At 36.1% G+C, this 27,556-nt stretch overlaps 1 protein-coding gene across 1 annotated transcript in view; it reads right to left on the reverse strand.

Annotated features, from left to right (window-relative positions):
• The window catches only part of LOC150100633 (mitochondrial import inner membrane translocase subunit TIM44), a 209,221-nt gene that overhangs the window by 101,570 nt on the left and 80,095 nt on the right, over window positions 1-27,556 (reverse strand). Inside the window, exons 8-9 of the mRNA XM_090401400.1 lie at window positions 26,755-26,840; window positions 17,624-17,716 (exon numbers count right to left, since the gene is read on the reverse strand). Of these exons, the coding sequence (XP_090257526.1) occupies window positions 17,624-17,716; window positions 26,755-26,840 (179 nt within the window). The remainder of the gene's footprint in view (window positions 1-17,623; window positions 17,717-26,754; window positions 26,841-27,556) is intronic.

Below are 27,556 nucleotides of genomic sequence, written 5' to 3' on the forward strand. Positions count from 1 at the left end.
CTGAAACAGACCACTGGCTGCAGGATGCCTGAAGGCCATTAAAGTGTGTACCAATACATTCTGGTATGACTATTAAATTACTGAAGGAATTTACAATGTATACTGGGATATTAATTAAAAGGAACTTTAATAAATACCTCCTATATTTCGGCATTGCCATCTTCATGGGAACGTACAACTATGACAATGCAGGCAATACAAAAAACCAAATGAGGCAGAAGAGAGAAAACTACTTTTGTTCCTAGAGTCCTAAAGGTGCCCCCCCCCCCCATGGTGGGCTATATTGGGTTGTCTTGGCTGTTGGGATGAAGTATTTAAATTTACTGTGGTGTATTAACGTGGCTTTCTTCCAACATATTCTGTGGCAGGTATCCAGAGCATGCTCTGCAAGCCCAGAGTGGCTGTATTGGTGAAACCGGATGTAGTCTTTTGCGTTCCAAAACCCTGACATTTGCTGTCCTGCCTGTTTGTCCAAAGTAGGACAGTTTACAGCTGCAAGAGACCTGGTATACCCCAGGTAGGTCTAGGGCAGTGATGGCAAACCTATGACATGCATGTCAGCACTGACACACTTGAGGGTTTAAGGTGACACACCTTGGATGTTGAAAGATATTGATATTCTGATGAAAAAACTGCGATAAATCGTGTAAGATCACTCTCAGTTAAGGCAAAGGTAGGTTTCGGTTCATTGAAAGAATTATATCTATTTTATTTTGTAGTTAGCCTATTTCTATTTTATTTTGTAGTTAGCCTATTTCTATTTTATTTTGTAGTTAGCTTATTTCTATTTTATTTTGTAACTAACCTATAAACAACGAGCATTTTAAGTTTACGTTTTCTTTCTTAATCATTATATAATCATTTCTGCATAGTCAGTCATATGATATTATAAAAACTTATAAAAATTATTATCAATATTATATGATACAAACTTATAAATACATGCTTTATATATTATAAACTTAAAAGTTTTCATTTGACTTCTGTGTTTTTATATCAATGTTCTATTAAATAAATAGCCTAATATGATATGTATAAGTCACCATCTATGATTATGTAGTTAAATTTATAATGCATGTATGGAAGTGGCATATCAACGTCAATATTTAAAAAAAAAAAGATGTTTGACATACCTGGCTAAAAAGGTTCGCCATCACTGGTCTAGAAGTGGCTGGTCTTTGGTGGAGCGGATAAAGGATGCCAGTTTCTTATATGGTTTGTAACAAGAAGTCAGGTCATATTTTTTAAGATTTTGGTTAACTTTTCAGAGGTGCCCCAGATATAGGGAATGGTGATGGATTTAGTGTAATCTTTGTTATGAAGGGAGGGGGGGGGGGTGTGATTAAATGGTTTTAATATTTTTTGTGGGTTGTAGTCATTGGCTAAGAAACTGTTAAGGATGTGGTTTAGTTCAGTGATTAGGGCATGGTCAACTGAACAGATTAATTTTGTCCTGTTATAGCTTGGATGAGCTCTGAGGTTTCCTTGAGTGGAACATTTGTGAATAGGGAGGAGACACGTCAAAACTGACCATTATTGTCAGTATGTTGGAGTGAGAGGTTTTCTATACTGGCTTTGAAGTGGGCTGAATTTTTTGTGTGTGATGGTGTGTGTTGCCAGTATAGTGTGTGAGCACTTCATGGGAACATACAACTATGACATGTGCACACAGCCACGATCATCCACAGAGATTCCATCGCACGCAAGGCCCACCAATATGGCTAACTAAAGCTGTAGAGAAAAAAACCTTCTTAAAATGCCGTCGGGATAATGAGGTAATCCCAAATTGTGTAAAATTAAAGCACCGTTTCTCTTCACAGAATGCTCTCCGCATCTATAACCATGCTAGCTTCACCCTAGTACGAGAACAAATTAATGCTACGCGCGTTTCCTGGCCAACGAAAACAAAGCTATTCGGATTCTAGAGGAGTAGCTTTCCAGCACACTGAACCACGACCTTTGGACGATTCTCTACATCTCGTGCACTTTAGCAGCAAAAGAATTTGAAAAGATATGAAGTTGGCACATCAAAAAATTTGAAAACTTGAAAAAGGACTCTACCTCCAAAACCTCAACAACCATTCAACACTGTAATCAACCTTTCTTCCTTTACTTTGAAGCCTGAGGCACTCAACGTACTAGCACGTGGCCACAATTCCGCCATAACTCCTAAGAAAATACTGGCCAAAGAAATAATGATTCAGATAGAACATGGTATCCACAACCTTCCAATCCAAACCATATCACCAATAATATCAGACTGGATGTAGCCGGTGTTCTCACCAAAGCAAGACCACCAAAAACCAACCTATCCAAAGTAGAATATAAAGCTCTACAAGAAATGAAGAAAAACAAAGAAATAATAATAACCAAAGCGGATAAGGGAAATGCCACTGTGGTTCTCAACCAAACTGACTACACAGGTAAGCTTAATGCTTTATTGTTAGATCAGGCTACCTACCTCCCTATTGAGTATAATCCCACCAGCCATGTCAAACAGTCCAAGAAGTTCACTTCATGGCCTGTGGAAGTTACCAACAAACTAAAACCTTTTAACTCTAGAACCCCCCCCACACACACACACACATACATGGACTTCCAAAAATACATAAACAAAATGTGCCATTACATCCCATAGTAGATGGCATTGATTCCCCCAGATACAAATTAGACAAACATTTAGCCAAAGAGCTCACACACTATACTGGCAACACAACATCACACATAAAAAACTCAACCCACTTCAAAGCCAGTATAGAAAACCTCTCACTCCAGCATACTGACATAATGGTCAGTTTTGACATGCCTCCTCCCTATTCACAAATGTTCCCACTCAAGGAAACATTAGAGCTCATTCAAGCCAAATTTTCTTCCGATATCTCAGCCCTATTTCAGTTCACAATGAACACAGGCTATTTCGTTTGGCAAGGAAAATTTTACAAACAAATAGAGGGGACAGCCATGGGTTCACCACTCACCCCACTCCTGGCCAACTTCTTTATGGAGACTTTTGAAGAGAAAGCCTTAAACTCAGCTCCAAAAAAACCCACTGTTTGGCTTTGCTACATTGATGATGTGTTCGCTATTTGACCACATGGCTCAGATACACTCCACTCCTTAACACACTTAAACAACCAACACGCCAGAATACAGTTCACCTTGAAAAAAGAGGAAAACAACAGTCTCCCTTTCCTAGACACGCTAATCACTCGCCAGCCTGATGGATCCTTGGCTTTCTCTGTTTACAGAAAACCTACCCATACAGGCAGATACATTCACCAGCAATCCCCCCCCCCTCACAATAATATGGGGTTATAAAAACACTTATATAACAGGGAAAAATTAATCTGTTCAGATGACCATGCCCTAACCACCGAACTAAACCACATCCTTAATGCTTTCTTAGTCAATGGATACAACCCCAAAAAAATATTAAAACCAGTTAACCACAAATCCACACCCCCCCCTCCTGCCTTCATAACAAAGATTACACTAAATCCATCACCATTCCCTATATCTGGGGGCACCTCTGAAAAGTTAACCAAAATCTTAAAAAAAATATGACCTGACTTCTTGTTACAAACCATATAAGTTTACAGCTGCAAGGGACCCAGGGTATACCAGGTCCCTTTTGGCTGTAAACTGTCCTACTATGGCCAAACAGGCAGGACAGCAAATGTCAGGATTTTGGAACACAAAAGACTACATCCGGTTTCACCAATACAACCACTCTGGGCTTGCAGACCATGCTCTGGATACCCGCCACAGAATATGTTGGAAGAAAGCCACATCAATACACCATAGTGAATTTAAATATGAAAGGTTGTTCATGGAATCAGCCTCAGCTCTAAAAAATTTTCCAAATCTCGACAAATTTGGGTGCATGAGACTGCCCCAAATTTGGGAAGCTTGCATCTTGAGAACTTCAGTCCAACAGCCAAGACAACCTGGTGGGGGTGGGAGGGCACTTTTAGGACTCTAGGAACAACAGTAGTTTTCTCTCTTCTGCCTCATTTGCTTTTTGTAGTGCCTGCGTGCACGTGTCATAGTTGTATGTTCCCATGAAGATGGCAATGTGACATTGCAGAAATATAGGAGGTATTTATTAAAGTTTCTTTTAATTAATATCCTGGTATATGTTATAAATTCCTTAAATAATTTAATAGTTGTGTTACCAATATACAAGTCTATCTACAAGAATTACATTCTGGTAGTACACAGCATTTAAGAATCTCTCCAGACACACTAAGGAACCTAATGTGTCACATGAGAAGGCTCTCCAAACCATCACAGAGCCACCACCTCCTTGAACAGTGCTGACCTGGCATGACGGGGACATGGCCACATGCTGTGAATGCCACACATGCACTCTCCTGTCAGCTCAGTACAACTAATAATGGGATTCATCAGACCATACACATGTAGTCCACTCTGCAGAGGTCCAGTTTTGGTGGTTCTGACACCAGGCAAGGCGCAATGTCCAACGACAAGTTGTCAACAGTGGTACTGGTTTAGGGTGTCAACTCCCGTAGCCTATGGTATGCTGGGTACTGCATACTGTTTGCTTACTGATGCTGCTTGGACCTCTCACATTGAAACTGGATGTGATTTATGCCACCCTTGCCTTGTGGCTGGTCTGTCTATGTCAATTCCATTCATCAATGGCAAGTGGTTGGCCAACACTTGCTCGGTGGGTGCTGGTAAGTTCATTGATGATATACTCGTGGTAGACACTTGATACAGTTATCATCCAGAACCCTAGGGTTCTTAACACTTGGGCAATAAAATCTGTCTTGCAAGTGCTAAGAATATATCCATGATCATAAGTCTCTAAGATCACCACATTTATCCATGTTCAACAATTGCAATATGTGGGAAGTCCGATATCTGCCTATTTACTGTTGCATTCAGTTTGGGTACATTTCACCCTGTGCAGGGGATGCTGGTGTTAACTTCCCATCACCCCCCACCCCCATCTCTAATGTTTTGTCCATTGAATGTACATGGCCCTCCTCAAACAAACAAGAACAAAATGTCACTATTTTCATTAACTGTGTCTGAGGTATATCTGAAATGATAGCCAAAGTACTAATAAAACATGACCTTCACACCACATTCAAACCACAGGTTAAATTAGCAACTCTGATCCATCCTTCTATGGATAAACTCAATCCCTTAGCATATTCTGGAGTTTATGAAGTTCCGCGTGACTGTGATTTAACCTATCATGAACACAGTGGAAGATTGGTTATCATTCAGTTTGGAGAACATCAAAAATGCATTTGCAACCATTATTATGGCAAGTCTGAACTTTCAGACCAAGTGTGGACACCATTTCACATGGGATTAGATCAGTTTCCCAATACGAGGCATACGCCCCACAGAGGGGGGGGGGGTCAATCAAAAAATGATGTAGTATTTGTCACCTCATCACCACTGTCAGTGATAAATTATCGATGTTGCAACCCTGACTTTCTGAGAAAAAAAGCTGGCAACACTAGTACAGCAGTCAACGTAAATACTTGGCAGCATAAGTGTGTTAAGGTTAGATCATAGCATCTGTCATTTCTGAAAAGTAAACAGTGACAATTTAACTTTGTGCAGTTTTTGTTGTAGAAACAACAAAGTTTGTTGTTTGTTTAATTTTTTTTATGTATTGTCAATGTTTTTTATTATTATTATATGGACCCCTCCATGGAATCCAAAGACTTATCGTGGGGAGACCGAATCTATCCACACAATCTATCATACCTCTCCTTGAACTCATTAACAGAGAAAGCACCCACAACTGACTCTGGCAACACATTCCACTCATTCACCACTCTCCAAGCAAAAAATCTAGTCCTCACACTCTTACTGACCACACCTTCATTCAATTTCCATGGATGACCCCTTGTTTCCCCCTACATCTATCCTATAAAACCCTTTAAGCAACTTAAATGTTTCTATCATATTCCCTCACTTCTGCAATCCACACACCTTCAATCTATCCTCATAGGGCACATTCCACAGGCCACTCACTTCTGAATCCTCTCCACTGCTTCCATATCACCAAGAAACCCAGAGGACCAGACTTGAGCACAGTAATCCAGATGTGGGCATATCAAGGCCTTATAAAGAGGAATTACAATTTCCTTATCTCTACTTATTAATGTGTTCTTCACTAGAAGTACCACCCCTAAATCTCTAGCTTCACCTATTTCCTGAAGTATAGTGCCATCAATGTGATAAACGGCATGTAATCTATTTATCCCAAAGTGCATAACTTTACATTTCTCAACATTAACCTGACATCCATTAACTTTTGCCCATATTGACAGCCTATTTAAATCATCCTTCAAGCTCTCCACATCGCCTTGATTGAACTATTACTGTACCTAATTTTGCATCATCAGCAAATAACTGAATATTTGCTTTCAGGTTATTTCTTATCATTTATGTACAAAAGCAGCAATGGTCCCAGCACTGAACCTTGTGGCACACCACCAGTCACCTGTTTTTGCTTCAATTCTGGCCCTCCACATACTGCTTTTCAATATCTGTCCAGCAGCTACCCTGTTATCCACTAACCAGTGTCATATCCATCCCCATTTGTTCTCATTTGCATAACAGTGTTCCATGTGGTATTCTGTCAAATGCCTTGCAAAATCCAGCAAAATCATCATGCAGCCATTTCCTTTATCCAACTCAGCTGTTACTGTATTATAAAAAGTTAGTAAATTACTAAGACATGACCGCCCCTTCACAAAGCCATGCTGATCCTCTTACAGTATCATATTTTTATCTATCCATTCTTGAATTCTCTTTATGACCAATTTTTCTAGTACTTTTACCACCACGCCTGAGATACTGGATTGGTCTATAATTTGCTGCTGTAGTCTTAGAACCTCCCTTATGCAAAGGAATAATTTCGCCCTCTTTACACTTCTTTGGAACACTACCAGTGCTGAGATTTAAATTAAACAGCTTAGTCAAAGGTATTGTCAGTTCTCTTGCACATTCTCACAAAAACCTAGCTGATATCCCATCTAATCCCATAGCTGTATTTACATTGAGATTCTGCAATAGCATAAGAACCTCCAATTCATCTGCCTCTGTTCCCAGATGAATCTGTGAACAGAGGCAGATCTATCACGTAGGTTAAAGCTGTAACCTCACCAGGAAGATATATATACTTGCAAAGTGGTCACTCAGTAACTCAACTATTTTATCTGTTTCTGTCTCCTCGTGACCATCATCACTCATTATGCTTAATCTTCCATAGTCATTCTTCCTCTTACTTGCCACATAATGAAAAACTCTTTGGGATTTCCTTTGGCCTGCCCAGCTAAATTCTTCTCATAATCTGATTTTGCCTTTTTTGCCATGCTTTACCTTTCTTGCCTGAGCCTTGTACTGTTCATGAGTTTGCTGGTCACCATTCTCTTTATATACCTCCACAGCATTTTCTTCTTCTATGGCTCGTGCTTAATGATATTACTCATCCATCTAATTCCCACCTGATTAACCTTACCCTAAGTATACAATTTAATACTGCATGGCCAACTTCTTTCTATACAGGGGCCAATATATGATGAGTGGTAGCATCACGGGCAACACACTTTTAGCTTAAATAAAAATAAACTCTCCATTTTTTTCAAGGGAATGGTTATATGTATTGAATTATTATATTTGTTAAATCATTTTACTACTTGGAGAACAATATAAAATACTTGATTGATTTAAATATAAATTGTTAAGTTAAATTTAATTACATATTTCTGGTTTTTTTACATGTAACACAACTTAATGCGAACATTGTGGGCGTTCTGTGCAGCAACAAGTTCATCAAAGACGATTTTCAAAATTTTCGAAAGTTGATTCCATGTTGAGAACATAAATTGTTTCCGTCATCAGAAATGATTATAACTAGTATATCAATCAGAAAAGCGGTCAAAACTAATAGCTAAATTGATAATACATATAATTTAATACAGTTTTTATCCTGTCGTGGGCCACACAAGATCACATTCCGGGCCGCATGTGGCCCACAGGCCTGCTATTGGCCACCTATGCTCTAGAAAAGGGATTCTCAACCTATGGTACGCGTACCACTGGTGGTACATGAGCCACTGCCTTACTAGTACATCTAATATCTTGAATTAAATATAGTGGTATGCCACTGGAAAAGGTTGAGAACCCCTGCTCTAGATGATCCTTAACTATATCCTATGCACTACTAATATCCTAACCCTGCAGTATTTTATGCCATGGTACAGATTTAAACTTCTTCCTAAGCATGTCATAATCACCTGCCTTGTAGTGCTACAAATATCCCTTCTTAATAGAATATTCCTCATGTTTTACAATTTCCCAAGTCCAGACTGCATGGTCACTTTCACCAATTGGAAGCAATGTTGTCACCTTGGTTATGGATAGCTCTTCTGATCCTATGACCAGGTCCAATACTCTCCCACCCATAGTCCCTTTCATCATGCTACTGTAAGTAATTATCTCCCAGCAAACAGGTGTATGAATTTATTTCCTTTCTGACATGTGATCTTACTTCCTTCCAATCAATATCTTCATAGTTGAAGTCCCCATATTAATCACTCGACCAATAATCATACTAATTTGGGGATGAATGTCTTCCAGATAACACGTGGAATTCCCTGGCGTATAGCGACAACCAACCAACTGTATATTTTGTTTTGCTGGTCTTAATCTCACACCAGATTGCTTCAAATGAAAAGCCACCCTCCCTCCTGTCTCCTATTCTTTTTGGTTGCAATTCATCTGCTATCATTAGCAGTGCTCCCCTCCCCCATCTTATCTTTTCTATCTTCCCTGAAAATACTAAACCCTTCACATTCAATCCCTGTAACTACATCATCTGCTACCAATTATATATTTGGTTTAATCCTTTATCTAAGTGTAAGCAAACAAAGTTTGCATCTGAAGTATTTTCAGGACTGGCAACTCATGGCAAAGGTAGTATAAGTTTTCATCATTTGCCTTAGTATCCCATAATGCAAAGCACATCTCTTTGCAGGTGGGCATGTATAATGCTATGCATTAAGGGAAGGGTCACTACCCAGACCAGTTTTGACCTTTATTGAGGTCTCTCAGTACTCGTATTCTCATCCCCTCTTACAATTTCCTTTTCTTTGATGGTTTCCTCTTTATGATTATCTTCTTGAGAAGGTCAAAACTGGTCTGGGTAGTGACCTTCACTTAATGCATAGCATTATACATGTCTGCAAGGAGATGTGCTTTGCATTATGGGATACTAAGGCAAGTGATGAGAACTTATACTACCTTTGCCATGAATTGCCCCAGTCCTGAAAATACTTCAGGTGCAAACTTTCTTTGCTTACACTTGGATAAAGGATTAAACCAAATATATAAATAGTAGTAGCATAGCCAAGTGGAAAAAAACTTCCATCTACATCATCTGCTGTTAGCCAAGTCTCAGTGATGCCTATAACTTTTGGCGAGGTTGCACTAATCAATGCCAAAAACTCCTCTCTCTTGTTCCTGATACTTCTGGCATTAGTATATAGAAACGGCACATCCCTTTATTTCCCCACCTACTTTACTTTCTGAATTGACTACCCTATTCAATATTTTTGCTTGAGGGACTAGAGTACTCATTTGGTCATTCTCATACTCAATCGTTTCATGGGTGGATTCACACAAACTCACTTGCTTCCACCCTAATTGCTTAAGTTTCCCTTAATTTTACGTCAGCATGCTTGGTGAACAAAGATCTCTCCAGACACCTAACACCAAAACCATTCAGATGCAGTCCATCTGCATTGTACAAATCTTTCTTTCTGCCAAACAGAGACCACAGATCCACAAATTCTACATCATTCCTTTTGCACAATCTATGTATATAGAAACGTACCCTTCTCCTTAGTTCACCTCTATCATAGCATGGAAGGAGACCCACAAACTTCACCTTCTCGCTCTTCAGTTTTGCCTCTTCTAATGACTCCTTTACATCCTTCCTCAAAGAATGTTTCTTGCCTCTCAAATCATTGGTATCAACCAAGACAATCATATCCTTCGACTTACCTTTTCGCATCTGGATGGCGTGGCTAATATTGTAAATTTTTGCACTCATTAAGTACTCCCCTACTCCCCTGATTATTGTCTCCATACATAATTTTCTCCTTAACTTGTTTTTCTTGTTTGTTCAGTCAGTCTTTATTGTTCTTTCGGATCACTTGCTTCTCTCTTTTTTCAGTCCTGATTAACTCTTGCCTCTTCTACAGTTTTTCGATGTCATGCTTTGTCCTATGAAGGATAACATTTAAGCATGCTATTTTTGTTGATATCCATATCCCCTATTTTCATGGCCATATGTTCAACATTATTAGCATCATTTTCCATCTTATTGTCGGTATTTTTTGCTTTCTCGTCACTTAACAGACATTCACTTTGAAAACACTTAATGCATATTCTCTCTCTCCAGTTTCAATTTTTTTTTTTTTTTTTTTTTTTTCTTGATGCATACATTTCAATTTGTCATCTCAGAAATTCCTTTGACAAAGGAATGCCATTGAGCAATAACACTGTTAGCAAAATAATAGATGAGATGGCTAAAGATGTGGAAACACAACTTGTTGAAAAGTTGAGATCAAGGAAATTTTCAATACAGATGGATGAATCAACTATAAGAGACAGTGAGGCTGTATTGATGGCCTATGTAAGATATATTGACAATGGTGAATTTACTGAGATATGTTGTTCTGTGAAGCATTGAAAACCACCACTATTGTCATTGATATATACAATAAACTCAAAAATTATTTAGATAAAGCTCAAATATCAATGAAAAATATTACATCATTACATTGTGCTACAGATGATGCTCCTGTTATGATGGGCAAGAAATGTGGCTGTTTAAAATTAATGAAGGGTGACAATCCTGAAATGTTGCTTGTACATTGTGTTATTCACAGAGAAAATTTAGTTTGCAAAAAACTTTCACCTGTTTTAAATGAGATATTGAATATGAACAACACTATCAAAGCTAATGCCAAATGTGAGCATCTCTTCAAATGATTTTATGAGATTAAAACTGCTGATCATGTAAGACTATTGATTCACACTGAGGTGAGATGGCTATCACATGGGAAATGCCTGGAACTATTCGATATACTTAGTGAGTTCTTGAATGACAAACCTGAAATGAAACTCCTACAAACAGTTGATGGTCAAGCATTTGTGAGTTATTTGACAGATATCTTTGAAAAGTTGAATATGTTAATAAGCAAATGCAAGGAGCAAATAAGACCCTTGTTGATGCAAATACTAAGATATTTGGCTTCATGACATTTCAGCAATTATGTCAAAAGAATGTTTCAGCCAAAAAAAATTTTACAAATTTTATTGACTAAATAAGTGTGAGGTAACTGATGCTGCTGTACTTGTTATTGCAAATCATCTGAGCAAAATGGCCTGTGATTTAAATGACAGATTTTCTGATTTAAAAGAAATAGATTTTTCATCTTGGATAACTCAGCCAAATCTAATGGATTTAACTGTTACGACCATGCAATATCAAGAAGAACTATCAGAAATGCAAAATGATGAGTCTATTAGAACTTTATTCAACATATATAATGAACAATGGCATGACTTTGTGACAAGACAGAAATGAAATACACAAATTAAACTAGTTTTGCAAGAAAATTATTGTTGCCCTTCCTGTTGTCATATTTAGTTGAATGTGGTATAATAAAATTAGTTTAATCCTTTATCCAAGTGTGAGCAAACAAAGTTTGCGCCTGAAAGTATCTTCAGCACTGGGGTAAGGTGGTACAACACCAGAGCACTCCTTGCAAAGGTGGAGCAAGTTACCAACACTCCTATCTCAGTATCTCCTATAATGCAAAACACATCTCCTTGCGGATATGTCTAACGTTATGCATTAAGGGTAGGGCCACTACCCAAACTAGTTTCGAGCTTTATCAAGGTCTCTTCAGTGGGAGCCTTAATGCATAACATTAGACATATCTGCAAGGAGATGTGTTTTGCATTATAGGAGATACTGAGATAGGAGTGTTGGTAGCTTGCTCCACCTTTGCAAGGAGTGCCCTGGTGTTGTACCACCTTACCCCAGTCCTGAAGATACTTTCAGGCGCAAACTTTGTTTGCTCACACTTGGATAAAGGATTAAATTAATTTTATTATACTCTAACCAAGTGAAAAATAAACTTTCAACATAGTTGAATGTGGCTTTGGAACTATAAATGACTTGTTACTGAAAAAAAGAAATCGTCTGGATGAGAATTTGAGATTGAAATTGACTAAATTAGCACCTCAAATAAAAACTCTTTGCAGCAGATATAAAGCTCAAGGATCACATTAACTTGGATTTTATTTTCCAGAGTTGAGTTCGATTTATGTTTTATAATATAAAAAGTGTAATATATAATTTATATTCATTGAAGAAAGTCAAATTAAAAACAGTTTTACCTATGTTCCTTTTTACTTGAAGTACCTATTTATATTATACTTTTTCAGAACTTGGTTGACTTCTATGCTAGAGGGGGCATCAAAATCTTTGAGGCATGATCCAGAAAAGATTGGGAACTAGTGCATTAGATGGAAGAAAACTAATGTGCTTTATAGAAGTCATTACAGGTCAAAAAGAATATTTTTAGAGTCAGCAATGGCTATGAAGCATTCTCCTAACTTGAACAAGAATATTAAATGCAAAAACCGACCATCTGTGAAACAGTTGCTGAAGAGCGAGCGTGTGAGAGAGGGTTAAATGCAAGTTAAATTTCACAGTCAGTCAGTTTTTGCATTATGTCTCATCTATAGATATTTCTTAAGTGCATAGTTCTGCAGAACTAACAACGATTATTCCCTGCCACCCCATATCTGCCAAACCTAAACTAATACAAGAAACAGCTGTCAAACATCCTTTTACAGTTGAACTGCTGACTCACACTGAACCTTCTAATCCTACTCATATTTGATTTCATCTGTCTGTTCTGTGGAACAGTCCTCCCTACAAAGATATTAATGTATTTTAGACCACGCCAACCTTCCTTATTCCAGTCGTCTTCTGCCTGTTTAATTTAAAATTCATACTGAGGATACTTTTCATTATTGATTTTATTTTTTAAATATAAATAAGCAATTAAAAGACAAACACTATGAAAATAGAAGGAACATTGAAAACATCAACTGCATCCTTAATGCAGAAAATGACCATCTGTGAAACAGTCGCTGAAGAGAATCTGTGTGAGAGAGGGTCATCAATCAACTGAACTTTATAAGAGGTCATATGGGCAGCACTTCAAATGTGGGAGTAGTATTCCAAGGTTAGAATTTGTGATTTGTACAGAATAAAGAACTGAAGAGAGTTAAAAAAAGAGATGCCAAATTTTTGTGGAATCTGAAGATGCCATATATGTCCTTTCGTTTAGTGTTGCATGGTGATCAGCATTAATTTTAGAAATTATGGACTTTATAACCATGTTATAAATAACTATTTTAATTTCCCGACATATCGACATATGAGGTTGTATTTCTTATCTATTCTTATATAACCATATCTTTCAAACTAAGAAAGAAAATCTCATATGCAAATTTCATAGACTAAAATATGGACAAAACCAACGGACATATTTGAATTTCTTCACAGTGAAAACGTTAACAACCAACTAGAAGCAAGAAACAAGAGCCATCAATCGCCTGCAGGTAACAGTAACATATTTAACCTATCCAACCATGCCTTAAACAAAGATGAACTCACTACTCAACAAAGGTCTAAATTTTACAGTAGCACCCAGATCGATGAACAAATGGATTTTATTTGTAATATTGAAACTGCCAACATTTTAAATATAAATCATAAGAAAACAATAACAAGCAACTTAATGAAACAAGAATTAACAGCAGTGAAATCATTAAAATCAAATCCAAACATCGTAATAACTAGAGCCGATAAAGGAAGTGCCACCGTTATTCTAAACCGAATCACTTATTTAGAAAAAATGAATCTACTAGTCTCAGACAATAGTACATACCAACTTGTTAACTATGACCCAACCAATAGAATAAAAAAGAAAACAGAGAAACTACTTAAATTGATTACTACATGGCCTGAAGATACAGTCAAAAAACTACTTCCGCACTACTCTTGTTCCCCAAGAATTTACGGTCTATCAAAGATACACAAACAAAACACACCACTCCGGCCAATAATCGAAGGTATAGATAGCTCGAATTATCACCTAGCCAAGAAATTAGTAGCAACACTCAAGGAGTTGGTAGGTCATTCCCCCTACTATATCAAAAACACACAACACTTCATAAATGTAATTAAAGACATTACATTAGAAAAGGATGATTTATTAGTCAGTTTTGACGTCTCTTCCCTCTTTATAAATGTCCCAATCAATGACACAATCCTTCTTTTACAGAACAAATTCCCTCCAGATATCACGGTGCTCTTTGCGCATGTATTATGTTCTGGTTATTTTGTATGGCTTTCTACCTACAAAAAGAAGGCACAGCTATGGGCTCGCCATTATCCCCCTCCCCCCATTACTAACATTTCTATATGGAACATTTTGAGCAACATGCTCTAGATTCCTCTCCTTTAGAACCCAAAGTCTGGCTTAGATACGTTGACGATGTTTTCATCATCTGGCCCCATGGCGGCCAAACACTAGACACTTTCCTTAGCTACCTAAACAAACAACACAAATGCATACAGTTCACAATTGAGATTGAAAAACAGAACACACTTCTGTTTCTAGATACACTTGTCACACGTCTTCCTTCTGGCAGTCTTTCCTTCACTGTTTACTGGAAACTGACACATATTGGCCAATATATACACATAAACTCCTACCACCACCCAACACAAAAACTAGGTGTCATTAATACTCTAAAAAACAGGTCTTTGAAGATCTGCTCCAATGAACAAGCGCTGAAAGACGAATTTAAAGTTATCAATAATACTTTTCTAAGAAATGGTTACAGCCAAAACACTATTAACAAAATTCTCTACAAGACCTCAATAAAAAAACAAAGACAACCCAGACTACAGTAAAACTATAACCATTCCTTACATTAAAGGGACAGCAGATAAAATAAACAGAATACTACAGAAATACAATCTCAAAGCCACCTTTAAACCTCCTGCAAAATTAAAAAGCTTACTCAACTCATCCAAAGACCCACTGCCTCTGCTGGCCCACTCTGAAGTATACTGTATTTATTGCACCTGTAATCTACCATATATAGGGGAAACAGGACGCACAATTCCTATCAGGCAAAAGGAACATAAACGACACACTAAATATAATAACTATGGTGAAGTTGACCTTTCTGATCATGCCCTGAACACTGGAAAAGCACCAGTTGTTTACATCACACCAAAACATGGTATGAACGCAAATTTAAGGAAGCCTGCGTGATTCTTAGCAACCATCCCAATCTGAACAATGGTGATGGTCTAAAAATCCCAAGCATATGGAAGGCACATATTCTACCCATTTAACCTTTCTCCCTAAGAGTTAACTATAAACAGGACTGTAGATAATCCAGAATCCTATATCTAATATAACAATTGTAATGTTAAAAATAGGACATCATTGTTACTAAGAAAACTATCTATAAGAAAGAATGTTTCTCTCATGTTATCTTAAATAGAATTTAGCTTTGATGTAGTTTCTAAATAATTAATTAATTTGTAATTTTATCTGTATTTTTTTTTTTTTTTCATTAGAGGTCACGCCAGTAGAATAACCAGTGATCAAATCATTGTTTCTTCAGCTTATGAGTGAAATGTAACTCAGCTTGTCCTTGTATATTTGTATATACTCCAGATGATGACCTTAATATGAAGGTTAAAACGTCGGGAAATTAAAATAGTTATTTATAACACGGTTGTAAAGTCCATAATTTCTAAAATGAATGCCATAGATGTCGTTATGCTAGAAAAGGCGAGGCATAAGAAACAATCTTCTATTGTGTTGAGTATTATCAAAGATAAGTGAAAAACCAAGGTCTTTTTTTTGGGAGCAAACAGACAAAACTGTTTTGGAAATACTGAAAGTAAGTTGTTGTTGTTGTTGTCCCAATGAATGATGGTATACAGATTAACTTGAAGCTTAAAATGTTTGAGCACTGCACAGTTTGTTATATGAACAGGATTAGAGAAGAGTCTATCATCAGCAAAACACAGTGAATGGGATTTGAAGTCAGTGAAAGCAAGAGTGAGGAAAGGGTGAAGCAACGTGTAAAACTAGCTAAGAAAAAGTCATTGGAAGACTTTGATAAGAACACTGAAAATAAATATTAGGAGGATGGCGGCATGATGTTCTAGAGGCTATTGAAAAAGCTTCAAAACAGAGGAAAGAGTACCATAAAAGGAAACAAAGATGTAAAGGTAACATGAAAACTGAAGATAAGGATATTCTACATGTCTGGAGTAATTACTTTGAAAGACTGCTAACTGAAACAAGCAATATAAGCATGGTGGTCGAAAATACTCAACAGGAATGTGATCAATAACACATTAGTACCTGAAATAGAAAAAGCTACTGAAAACCTAAAATGTGGAAAAGGAGCTGAAGCAGATAACATCTGACCAGAAATGCTCAAATAAGAGGTAGAAAAGTTTCGCACTGACTGCACTGCATAATTCAGAAGGCCTGGTTAGAGGATCGAATTCTGGATGATTCGAGCAAAGCTCTCATAGCACCTATCTATAAAAATGGGAAAAAAAAAAAAAAACTGAATGTGATAATTACAAGGAATTTCCCTATTGAAAAAAAAAAACCTACTGGTAAGATTTATGCTTGAGAAACGGCTAAGAAGAATTATGGTGGGAAAGCTTCATGAAGAACAATCTGGATCCATGCCAAACAGAGGGTGTCAGGATCAGATTTTCACTTTACAGCAAATAGTTGAAAATCTTGGGAATATAAGAGGGATTTGTATTTAAATTTCATAGATTTAGAATCTGGAAAAGGCATATGACAGCCTACAAAAGAAAATCTCTTCAAAACACTACAATTATATGGTGTACAAATAGGACATTACATCAAGCAATACACAGCCTCCATTTGAGCTGTAAGTCAGCTGTTAGAATTGAAGGATTTACAGGAGTATGGTTTGATATTTAATCAGGTGTGCGACAATGGTGCACATTATCTATACTGTTATATACGAGTGCTATGCACTATATTATACTCTATATGAGTATAATATAATAATGATAAATAACAGGTATAGTATAATAGATGATAAATAAGTTTGTTAATTCAAGAGTACATCTCTTGAGCATAATTGATGGAATTCCAATGTGATCAGAAGCCTTTCTGGTATTGAGGTAGTTCAAGATTCTTCTTATGTCTTTCTGGCAGAAAGCTGCTCTATGAATAAATGTTATTGCACTAAGACCATTCTAACCTTAGAAAATCAGGATTCTGACTAATTATCTAATTGTAATAACTGAAGACACTTAAGTGTCATTCTTTGAGGAAACTGTTTGCAGATGAAGCAGGGTAGTAGAAATACATAACTGAAAAGTAACAATGCCATCTGAATTTACAATACAGCTAGCATACAGAAGAGAAAAAAACAAATTATATTAAAAACTCACCTAAAATATCTGATACCTTGTCAGTAACAGCCCTGGAAGCTCGAACTACTGGATTTTCACTCTCATCATATTTCATCTTCCAGTCAAAAATTTCTGTTTAATCAAATATATGAAATGCAAAACAAAACAGGATTTTGAATTGTTTATCATTACACAAAATCACAGTATATGCATGCAGATATTTACAAAAGCAAAAGGATCAAATTCACACAACATTAATATAAAGAAACTTGTTGCTCATTTTTCTATTTTTATTTATTTTTTGTTGTAAAAAGACAAAAAACTGGTAGAAAGACAATGCACTATTTGTACATTATAAAAATATATTATTTTATTACATATACATATTTTAAAATTTAGATCCAATTAGTTACTACACAGCAACATAAAGTCAATTAAGCATTTTGTCTAACTTTTAATATAAATAATCATGCTATGTGTGAGATGTATTCATTACCAAATGTGAGTAGTTTATAGGAAAAAAGTATACGAATCTCCAAAATATGCACTGATTAGAAAGATCTAGGAATGTGAGATTTCTAATGTAGGAGATATACAGTCTGCATAATGAATCATTGGCAATCATAGTACTCTTCTCAGCTCCTAATGTCATACCATGGCAACACACAAACAAACACACTCTTCAGCCTTTTGCTCTTTTTCAGTTCATTCAACAAAAAAATTAATAAAGCTTCTCGCATAGCATATGCTCCTCAAAAAATAAGTATGGTATGAAAGATAATATGAAAAGCATTTTTCTACTAATACAGCCATATCCTCCAGCCATACCTTTGTTTATTTTCATTTTTTATATTTTGACATTGAACGTAGTCTGTTTTTGGTGGTAGAAAGGATGTACTTGCAGCATGGATTAAATTTATACAGATTTGAGGTCAGATGCACGAGAAACTATTGTTCGGTAAAAGAGTAAACATACACAATCCAGTCAAATTATTACAATCAACCACCATTTCACAATTAGCCATCCCACCATAGCAGGTGGTATTTGAATCTAGTGAAAGTCCATATACATGATACCGAAGGTGTGTGATGTATTGTTTATTAAGTTGATCAGCATGGAAGGAACATGATCTGATGAACTTTGAAAAAATAGATTATAAAGTACAGGCTGAAGGTTGGAAATATCCAAGAAACTTCCAATATTGTAAGCTGTTAGTGGAATGATGTAGTTAAGGTATTCCAAAAGTGGAAGAATACTAAGCAGAACAGTAGTCACTGGGCTAACAGGATGTCTATGCCTCATCAATGCTCTTGAGGAATGCAGGCTGTTTCATCTTATACATGTCTAGATGAAAAACTGGAATGGCTGACTATGGAATTAAACCACAAGAACAACTGCAGTGTTTTCCAGACCACAAATCACTACACCAAACTTGATATGGGATTCCAAAGTAAACACCTAGTCAAGGTAAATTATACTTGACAAGAAATTATATTCTTGTTCTAGCTATGTCAAGTGGACAGTAGATGAAGGGAAGATGTCTGATGCTATATAACAACTGAGTAAAGTGATCAATTTAGGAAAGTATAACTTCCATTAACAATATGGATGCCAAGGTGGAACCTATAAATTAAAGATATCAAGAAATTATATTCTTGATTTAATCATTTATCCAAGTGTAAGCAAACAAGTTTTCACCTGAACTATTTTCAGGACTGGGGCAACTCATATAAAGAAGCTAATGACTTCACATCACTTGCCTTAGTATCCCATAATGCAAAGCACATTTCCTTTCAGACATGTATAATGCTATGCATTATGGGAAGGGTCACCACCCAGATTGGTTTCAACCTTTACTGAGATCTCATCAGTGGGAGCCAGACCCAGAAATGATACTAAGATTGAAGTAATGCAGAAGTCATACTTTTGTATACGAGTAGTAAAAAGGTGTCGCCCCTTATTATTAAAATAAGGTGAGAGATTAGAGATAGTTGAAAGTTTTTCCACTTGGCTATAGATATACTATAAATTAAAGATACCAAGAAATAATATTCTTGGTTTCATCCTTTATCCAAATGCAAGCAAACAAGTTCGTGCCTGAACCATTTTCAGGAGATTTTTAGTGAAAATCTCCATTAAAATTGTGCCTAAATAGCTGAAATATTTTACATATCTTATACATTCTCCATAAAGTTTTCCATGTTCCTGCCTATTTTCCTAGTTTTTTATTTTTTTTATTGCTATTTTTCATGCCAAATTTGTGACCCAAGCTATTCAAATTTAGTTAAAGAATTCTGGAGCCTTGCAGTGGATTTGTTTAGGAGTACAGCATCATCTGCATAAAACAAAGAACTAAGTTTGATATTTATGAATGTAGGTTCAATGTCACTTTCTTTCATAATATAAATCCATATAGATGATGCAGAAGAGTGGAGATAGAGTGCATCCCCAGTCTTAAACCTGATTTTATATTAAACCACCTCTCTATATCTTCTTCAATTCTAACTTAAATATAGACAATAGGGTGCTTAAGGGTCAAAGCTATATAATTCAGAGGAGACGTCCACATAGTCTTCAAAGGAATGAGGAGAACCGACCAGGGCTTCTGACCTAATGTCCAATCCTCACCTTGTCGTGGTGCACACTGTTAGGTATCTACCTGGATACTCAACGAACGAGGATGGGCTGGAAATTTGGGATTTAGCTGACCAAATTGTATTCTTATAGGCTTAAACCAAAATTTCAAATGATGGTACAACGTGACAGAATTTAATGCCGGCTGGGGCATCGTCTGGTTAAACAAGGCCCCTATTGTTTTCGCCAAAGAACCAGGGTAAACAGCGAAAATTGAACTTCCGGAACAAAATCCCAAAACTTAACAACTCATTAACAGAGTTCAAGATCGGTACTATCAACATAAAAAGTATGAATGGCAAAAAAATGGAGCTAGCTGAGGAATTGGATAAGTACCAGATCGACATAATAGGGGTGACTGAAACAAAAAAGACAAAAACTGGTGAGATTTTTCTGAGTAATACAAAATGTTATATTCAGGCTATGACAATCAAAGAAAAGAAGGAGTAGTCATAGTATTCAACACTAAATACGAGGCTAATCTTCTTGCATGGCAGGCAGTCTCAAGTAGAGTGATGTGGGCAAATAGGAGAATGAAAAACTGGACGATGAGACTTGTGCCTATGGTCCCACAGAAGGTTCTACTGTGGAGAAATCTTTTGAGGCATTAAAGAAAGCAACTGACACAATGAAAAAGGAAAATTGGGTCCTTGTTGGGGATCTAACAGCAGAGTAGGAAATGATTGTCAGACATACAAAAATGTTTTGGGAAAATATGGAGAAAAGTGCAAATAATAATGGCAAATGCCTGTTAGATTTCTGCTCACGACATGGACTGGTTATTACTAACACAATGATCCAACATAAAAATGTGCACAAATTCACATGGAGAGAAGAGGCAAGGAATAAGAAAAGTTTCATTGACTATGTTATTGTTGATAGTGATGTTTTCTCCCTGGTGCAGGACACCAGAGTATACAGAGGATTTGAAATTGGAAGTGATCACCATTTAGTCTTGAGCAGGATAAAATTGAATTTCTTATTGAAAAGATGAAGATGTAATTAAGTTTTAAAAAGAATAAAAGTTGAGCAGCTCCCAGGAGTGAGCTGTAGACTAAAATACACAAATATTATTCATGAAAAAATGAAAGAGTTTGAGAGCAGGAACCAAAGCTTGGAGATTCAGTGGCAAGCCCTGAAGAAAATACTGATTGATTCAGCCAGAGAAGCATAAGGTGAAGTTGTGTGCAAGGATAGAAAAATCAGAACTTCATGGTGGACACAGGAAGTTAAACAGGCAGTGAGGGAAAAGAAAAGGGCATATCAAAAGTTCCTGGCAAATAAGTCAGCTTGTGCTCTTAGAGAATACAGAGACAAATGTAAGAAAGCTAAACACTGTGTAACTAAACAAAAGTCACAGGAGGACTTTGGCAAGAACATAGAAAATAAATATCAAGAAGGTGGCAAGATATTCTGGAAGTTGTTGAAGAATCTCAGAAATGGAGGAAAGAATGCTGTAAAAGGAATTAGAGGTGATAAAGGTGACATGAAAACAGTAGAAAAAGATATCCTTGAAGAATGGAGTAATTACTTTGAAAAACTGCTGAAACAAGCAGTGAAGACAGCACAGTGGTAAAAAGCACTGACCAGGCATGCAGTCAGGAATACATATTTATACTTGAAGTAGAAAAAGCCATCGAAAGGCAGTATGACATGTGGAGGTATAAAAGTCGTACAGTGGCTGCACTGCATAGTACAGAAGGCTTGGACAGAGGGAAGAATTCCAAATGATTGGAGTAGAGCTCTCATAGTACCCATATATAAAAACCGAAATAAAACTGAATGTGAGATTTACAGAGGCATTTCATTACTGAGTGTTCCTGGTAAGATATATGCAAGTATACTTGAGAAAAGGTTGAGAAGGATTGTGGAAGAGAAGCTTGGTGAAAAACAAGCTGGGTTCAGACCAAATATAGGCTGTCAGGATCAGATTTTCACTTTACGACAGATCATTTAGAAATCATGGGAATATAACAAAGATCTGTATTTAAGTTTCATAGATCTGGAAAATTCATATGACAAGATGCCAAGAGAGAGAAGCTATTCCAAGAGCTACAGTTATATTGTGTTAATGGGGTATTATATCAAGCAATACTTAGTCTTTATTTGAGTTGTAAGTCAGCAGTTAGAATTGAAGAAATACAGGAAGATGGTTTAATGTTAAATCTGGTGTCAGACAGGAATGTACATTATCCCCTCACTCATTATCTATATGGATCACATTATGAAGGAAAGTGGTATTAAACCTGATATCAAAATTGGAGGTTAATCTCAACTCTTTGCTTTATGTGGATGATGTCATCATCAATTTCCTGACATGTACCCTCAAAGGGTGTACAGGATATAATTGGACTACATGAAAAATTTACATCATTACTAGCTTCCTATCTAAAATTTTCCTCCAAATCAGTCTGTTACTTGTCAAGACTCCAACATTATCAGATTTTATATTTCTATTGTCTAAGGCATTTTGTACCTTATCAATCCACCTATATCTTGGTCTTCCTCTGGGTCGTTTTCCTCCCAACCTGCCAGAGAACACTTGTTTTGTTAATCTTTCCTCGCCCATTCTGTTTAAATGACCATATCACCGGAGGTCAGCTCTGCTAACTCATTCCTGGATGCTGACAATGTCAAGTTCTTTCCTAATATCCTCGTTTTTAATATGATATTGCCATTCTGTGTATGCTTCTATTCTTTCTCAGGACTCTCATATCTGCAGTCTCTAGTCTTTGCTCAAGCATTTTACTTCTGGCCCAGCTCTCAGATCCATAAGTTAAAACTGGTTTAAACACTGTGTTGTATACTGCTAATTTAGTGTTCTGACTAATTTCTCTCTTATTCCATATGAATTTATTCAACTGACTTCCTACCATACCAGCTTTGTTGATTCTGTTGTTTATTTCCATATTTAATTTCCCATCTTCACTAAAAATCGTGCCTAAGTAGCTGAAATGTTTTACTTGTTCCACAGGTTCTCCGTTCACAACGCAGTTGACATTTTCAATGATTCTTCCTATTTTCATTGTCTTTGTCTTTTTATTGCTGACCATCATACCATATCTATTACAAGAGTTATTCAATTTAGTCGGGGAATCTTACAGACTTGTAGCGAATTTATTTAGAAGTATAACATCGTCCACATAAAGCAAAGAGCTGACATTAACATCTCCAATTCTGATATCATGTTTAATACCACTTTCCTTCATAATGTGATCCATATAGATAATGAATAACAGAGGGGATAATGTACATCCTTGTCTCACACCAGATTTAACATTAAGCCATCTTCCTGTACTTCCTTCAATTCTAACTGCTGACTTACAACTCAAATAAAGACTAAGTTATCGCTTGATATAATGCCCCATTGACACCATATAACTGTAGCATATTGAATTGCTTCTCTCTTGGCACCTTGTCATATGCCTTTTCCAGATCGCCAAAACTTAAATACAGATCTTTGTTATATTCCCATGATTTCTCAACTATTTGTCGTAAAGTGAAGATCTGATCCTGACAGCCTCTATTTGGCCTGAATCCAGCTTGTTCTTCACCAAGCTTTTCTTCCACAATTCTTCTCAACCATTTCTCAAGTATACTAGAGAAATGTTCCTTACCAGGAACACTCAGTAGGGAAATACCTCTGTAATTCTCACATTCAATTTTATTTCCCTTTTTATATATGGGTACTATGAGAGCTCTACTCCAATCATTTGGAATTCTTCCCTCTGTCCAGGCCTTCTGTACTATGCAGTGCAGCCACTGTAAGACTTGTACCACCATACTTCAGCATTTCTGGTCGAATATCATCTACTCCTGCTGCCTTTCCACATTTCAAGCATTTGATGGCTTTTTCTATTAAAGTATGGATATGTATTCATGACTGTATACCTGTTGAGTGTTTTTTACCACTGTGCTATCACTGCTTGTTTCATTTAGCAATTTTTTGAAGTAATTACTCCATACTTCAAGGATATCTTTTTCTGCAGTTTTCGTGTCACTTTTATCATTTCTAACTCCTTTTACAGCACTCTTTCCTCCATTTCTAAGCTTCTTCAACAACCTCCAGAATATCTTACCACCTTCTTGATATTTATTTTCTATGTTCTTGCCAAAGTCCTCCCATGACTTTTGTTTAGCTAGTTTTACTGTGTTAGCTTTCTTATATTTGTCTCTGTATTCTCTAAGAGCACAAGCTGACTTATTTGTCAGAAACTTTCGATATGCTTTCTTCTTTTCCTTCACTGCCTGTTTAACTTCCTGTGTCCACCATGGAGTTCTGGTTTTTCTATCCTTGCAGACAACCTCACCACATGCCTCTCTGGCTGAATCAATCAGGGTTTTCTTCAAAGTTTGCCACTGAATCTGCATGGTTTGGTTCCTGTTCTCAAACTCTTTCATTTTTTCTTCAATAAGCTTTGTGTCTTTTAGTCTGCAGTTCACACCTGAGAGCTGCTCATCTTTTATTCACTTTAAAACTTTCTTACATGTTATTCTTTTCAATATGAAATTCAGTTTTATCCTGCTCAAGACTAAATAGTGATCACTTCCAATTTCAAATCCTCTGTACACTCTGGTGTCCTGCACCAGGGAGAAAACATCACTATCAACAATAATATAGTCAATGAGATTTTTCTTATTCCTTGCCTCTTCTCTCCATGTGAAGTTGTGCACATTTTTATGTTAGAACATGGTGTTAGTAATAACCAGTCCGTGTCCTGAGCAGAAATCCAACAGGTGTTTGCCATTATTATTAGCTTTGCTTTTTTCTCCAAATTTTACCAAAATATTTTTGCATGTCTGACAATCATTTCCTACTCTGCTACTTAGATCCCCAACAAGGACCAACTTTTCCTTTTTCATTGTGTCAGCTGTTATACTTCTAAATAAATCTGCTAAATGTCTGCAAGATTCCCTGATTAAATTGATTAACTGTTTTAATAGATATGGTATGAAGGTCAGCAATAAAAAGACAAAGACAATGAAAATAGGCAGAAACATTGAAAATATCAACTGCATTGTGAATGGAGAACTTATAGAACAACATTTCAGCTACTTAGGCACGATTTTTAATGAAGATGGGAAGTTAAATATGAAAATAGACAACAGAATCAACAAAGCTGGTATGGTAGGAAGTCAACTGAATAAATTTATATGGAATAAGAGAGAAATTAGCCAAAACACCAAATTAGCTGTATACAAGACAGTGTTTAAACCAATTTTAACTTATGGATCTGAGAGCTGGGTTAGAAGTAAAACACTTGACCAAAGACTAGAGACTGCAGATATGAGAGTCCTGAGAAAGATTATGGGCATGAATAGATGTGCATCAATGGCAATATCATATTAAAAACAAGGATATTAGGAAAGAACTTGATATTGTCAGCATCCAGGAATGCATTAGCAGAGCTACTGGAGTCTTGACATTTAACAGACTGATTTGGAGGAAAATTGTAGATAGGAAGTTGGTAATGATGTAAATTTTTCATGTGGTACTATCATATCCTGTACACCCCTTGAGGCCATATATCAGGAATTTGATGATGATAATATAGACTATATACTGCTCTGTATAATGGTCCATTTACTCCATATAAATTTACCATGATTTCTGTTCATCTAGAGGAGTTTCACAACATGCTTATTTAATTCAGTCATTTTCAACAAATGTGTGCATTCTCTTGAAACTCTGAAAAGATGTTAATTGATTTTGGTTGTTGAAATGTTCAAGAAGATTAAATAAATAATTAGCATTCTGTTTCAAGTGTTTGTTCCATCTTTCTCTAAAATAATTAATGCACTCATATATAAACAATTAAGCAAGTATAAAATTTCATATTTTCAAAACCACCTCCCACCCCACAATAAAAAAAAAAATTTAAATAAAAAAAAAACATAACAGTAGCATATTTCACTACATTAGCTTTTGAAAAGGCCACTCAAAACTGCAATGTCTGAAATACCCATATTCTCTCATGTATATTTGAGTTGTGTAATTTTTTTAATTTAGTTTATTTTATAGTTTTAATTCAATGTACGGTGTTAGATTTTAAACCTTTAAAATGCTTTTATGTCTCTGATCATAAAATCTTGCAAATATTTATGCTGTTAAGAGTATATTCTTCTGGAAATAAATTTATAAGCTCCAAATGTAAACATGTTTTTTGTAAGGATCTTTTTTGTTTTCAATGTAAAATCATTTGTTAATTTGTATATTATGCATCTATATTCATGTGTCATGGAAGTAAAGAATGCTATTTGTGGGCTCAGATTTAGCATGATATTAGAAGAAATGTCGACATGGAGTTAACATCTGTTCAAACTTATCACTTCAAGTGAGACATGTATAACTGCAAAACATATGATTTCCAAAATGCTAAGATTAGAATTTCCACTTCATATATAAATTGTCACATATTTTTCTAAATAAAATAAAGCAAGTTATCTATGTTTCATTTATGGAATCCACATGTTCTTTTATACATTTTGTAAACTTAATTGTGAGATTAAACCAACAAAACAAAATAAAGCTTACTATGAACATATGGATTGTTTTCTCTAAAATTCTGCCAACTTTGATACCACTGAGATTCTTTATGCAGCTCTACACTTGTAGCATCTCTAGAAAGAGAGTAAACAAACTATTAGACTCTAATATCGATTCTACATCGTAAATATAACTGATGTGTCATCTTCACTTTCATCATCATCCTTTCAAGGATTTAGGTCCAGTGACCTGTTCCAGCTCCCTCATTCTATCTTTTTATTTGTCATCTCTAACTTCTATGTCCACCATCTAGATAGTATTGAAGTGCCTTTTCACCAATATCCCATCCCATTAAAGCCATTTACTATACCAATACAAAGCTAATGCATGCACTGTTGCATAATATAACTGATTATTACAATAATTTCTTTTTCGGATATGCTGAGATAGCATATCTGAGCAAATATAGGAATAAAAATTTTACAAAAATGAAACATAATTAGTACAGGACAAAATACTTTATTCAAAGTTTGTCCAGTGATAGATGTGCTCAGGGAATATTCATTGTTCAGTGTTTTAAATGAGACATAAATCATCTTTATGAAAAGCAATAATACAGATTATGTACGAGGGACGTCCAGAAAGTAAGTTCCGTTTTTAAATATTTTCACTGCAGTGCTGTGATTGCAATGATGTGCATTCGTGCTGAGTTTGTTGATTCGTTAGCAAGGCACTGGTGCCATTTTCAGACATTCTTACAGTGCGTATGCTTCTTGGTGTGTGTTTATAATGTCTAAGAAAATCAAATCGCCCACTGCATGTGAAATTAGGTCAGTTATCCATTTCTTGA

The sequence above is a fragment of the Typopeltis vanoorti genome, chromosome 12, assembly GCF_054136105.1.
Source record: "Typopeltis vanoorti isolate ZY-2024b chromosome 12, IOZ_Tvanoo_1.0, whole genome shotgun sequence".
NCBI classification, from domain to species: domain Eukaryota; kingdom Metazoa; phylum Arthropoda; class Arachnida; order Uropygi; family Thelyphonidae; genus Typopeltis; species Typopeltis vanoorti.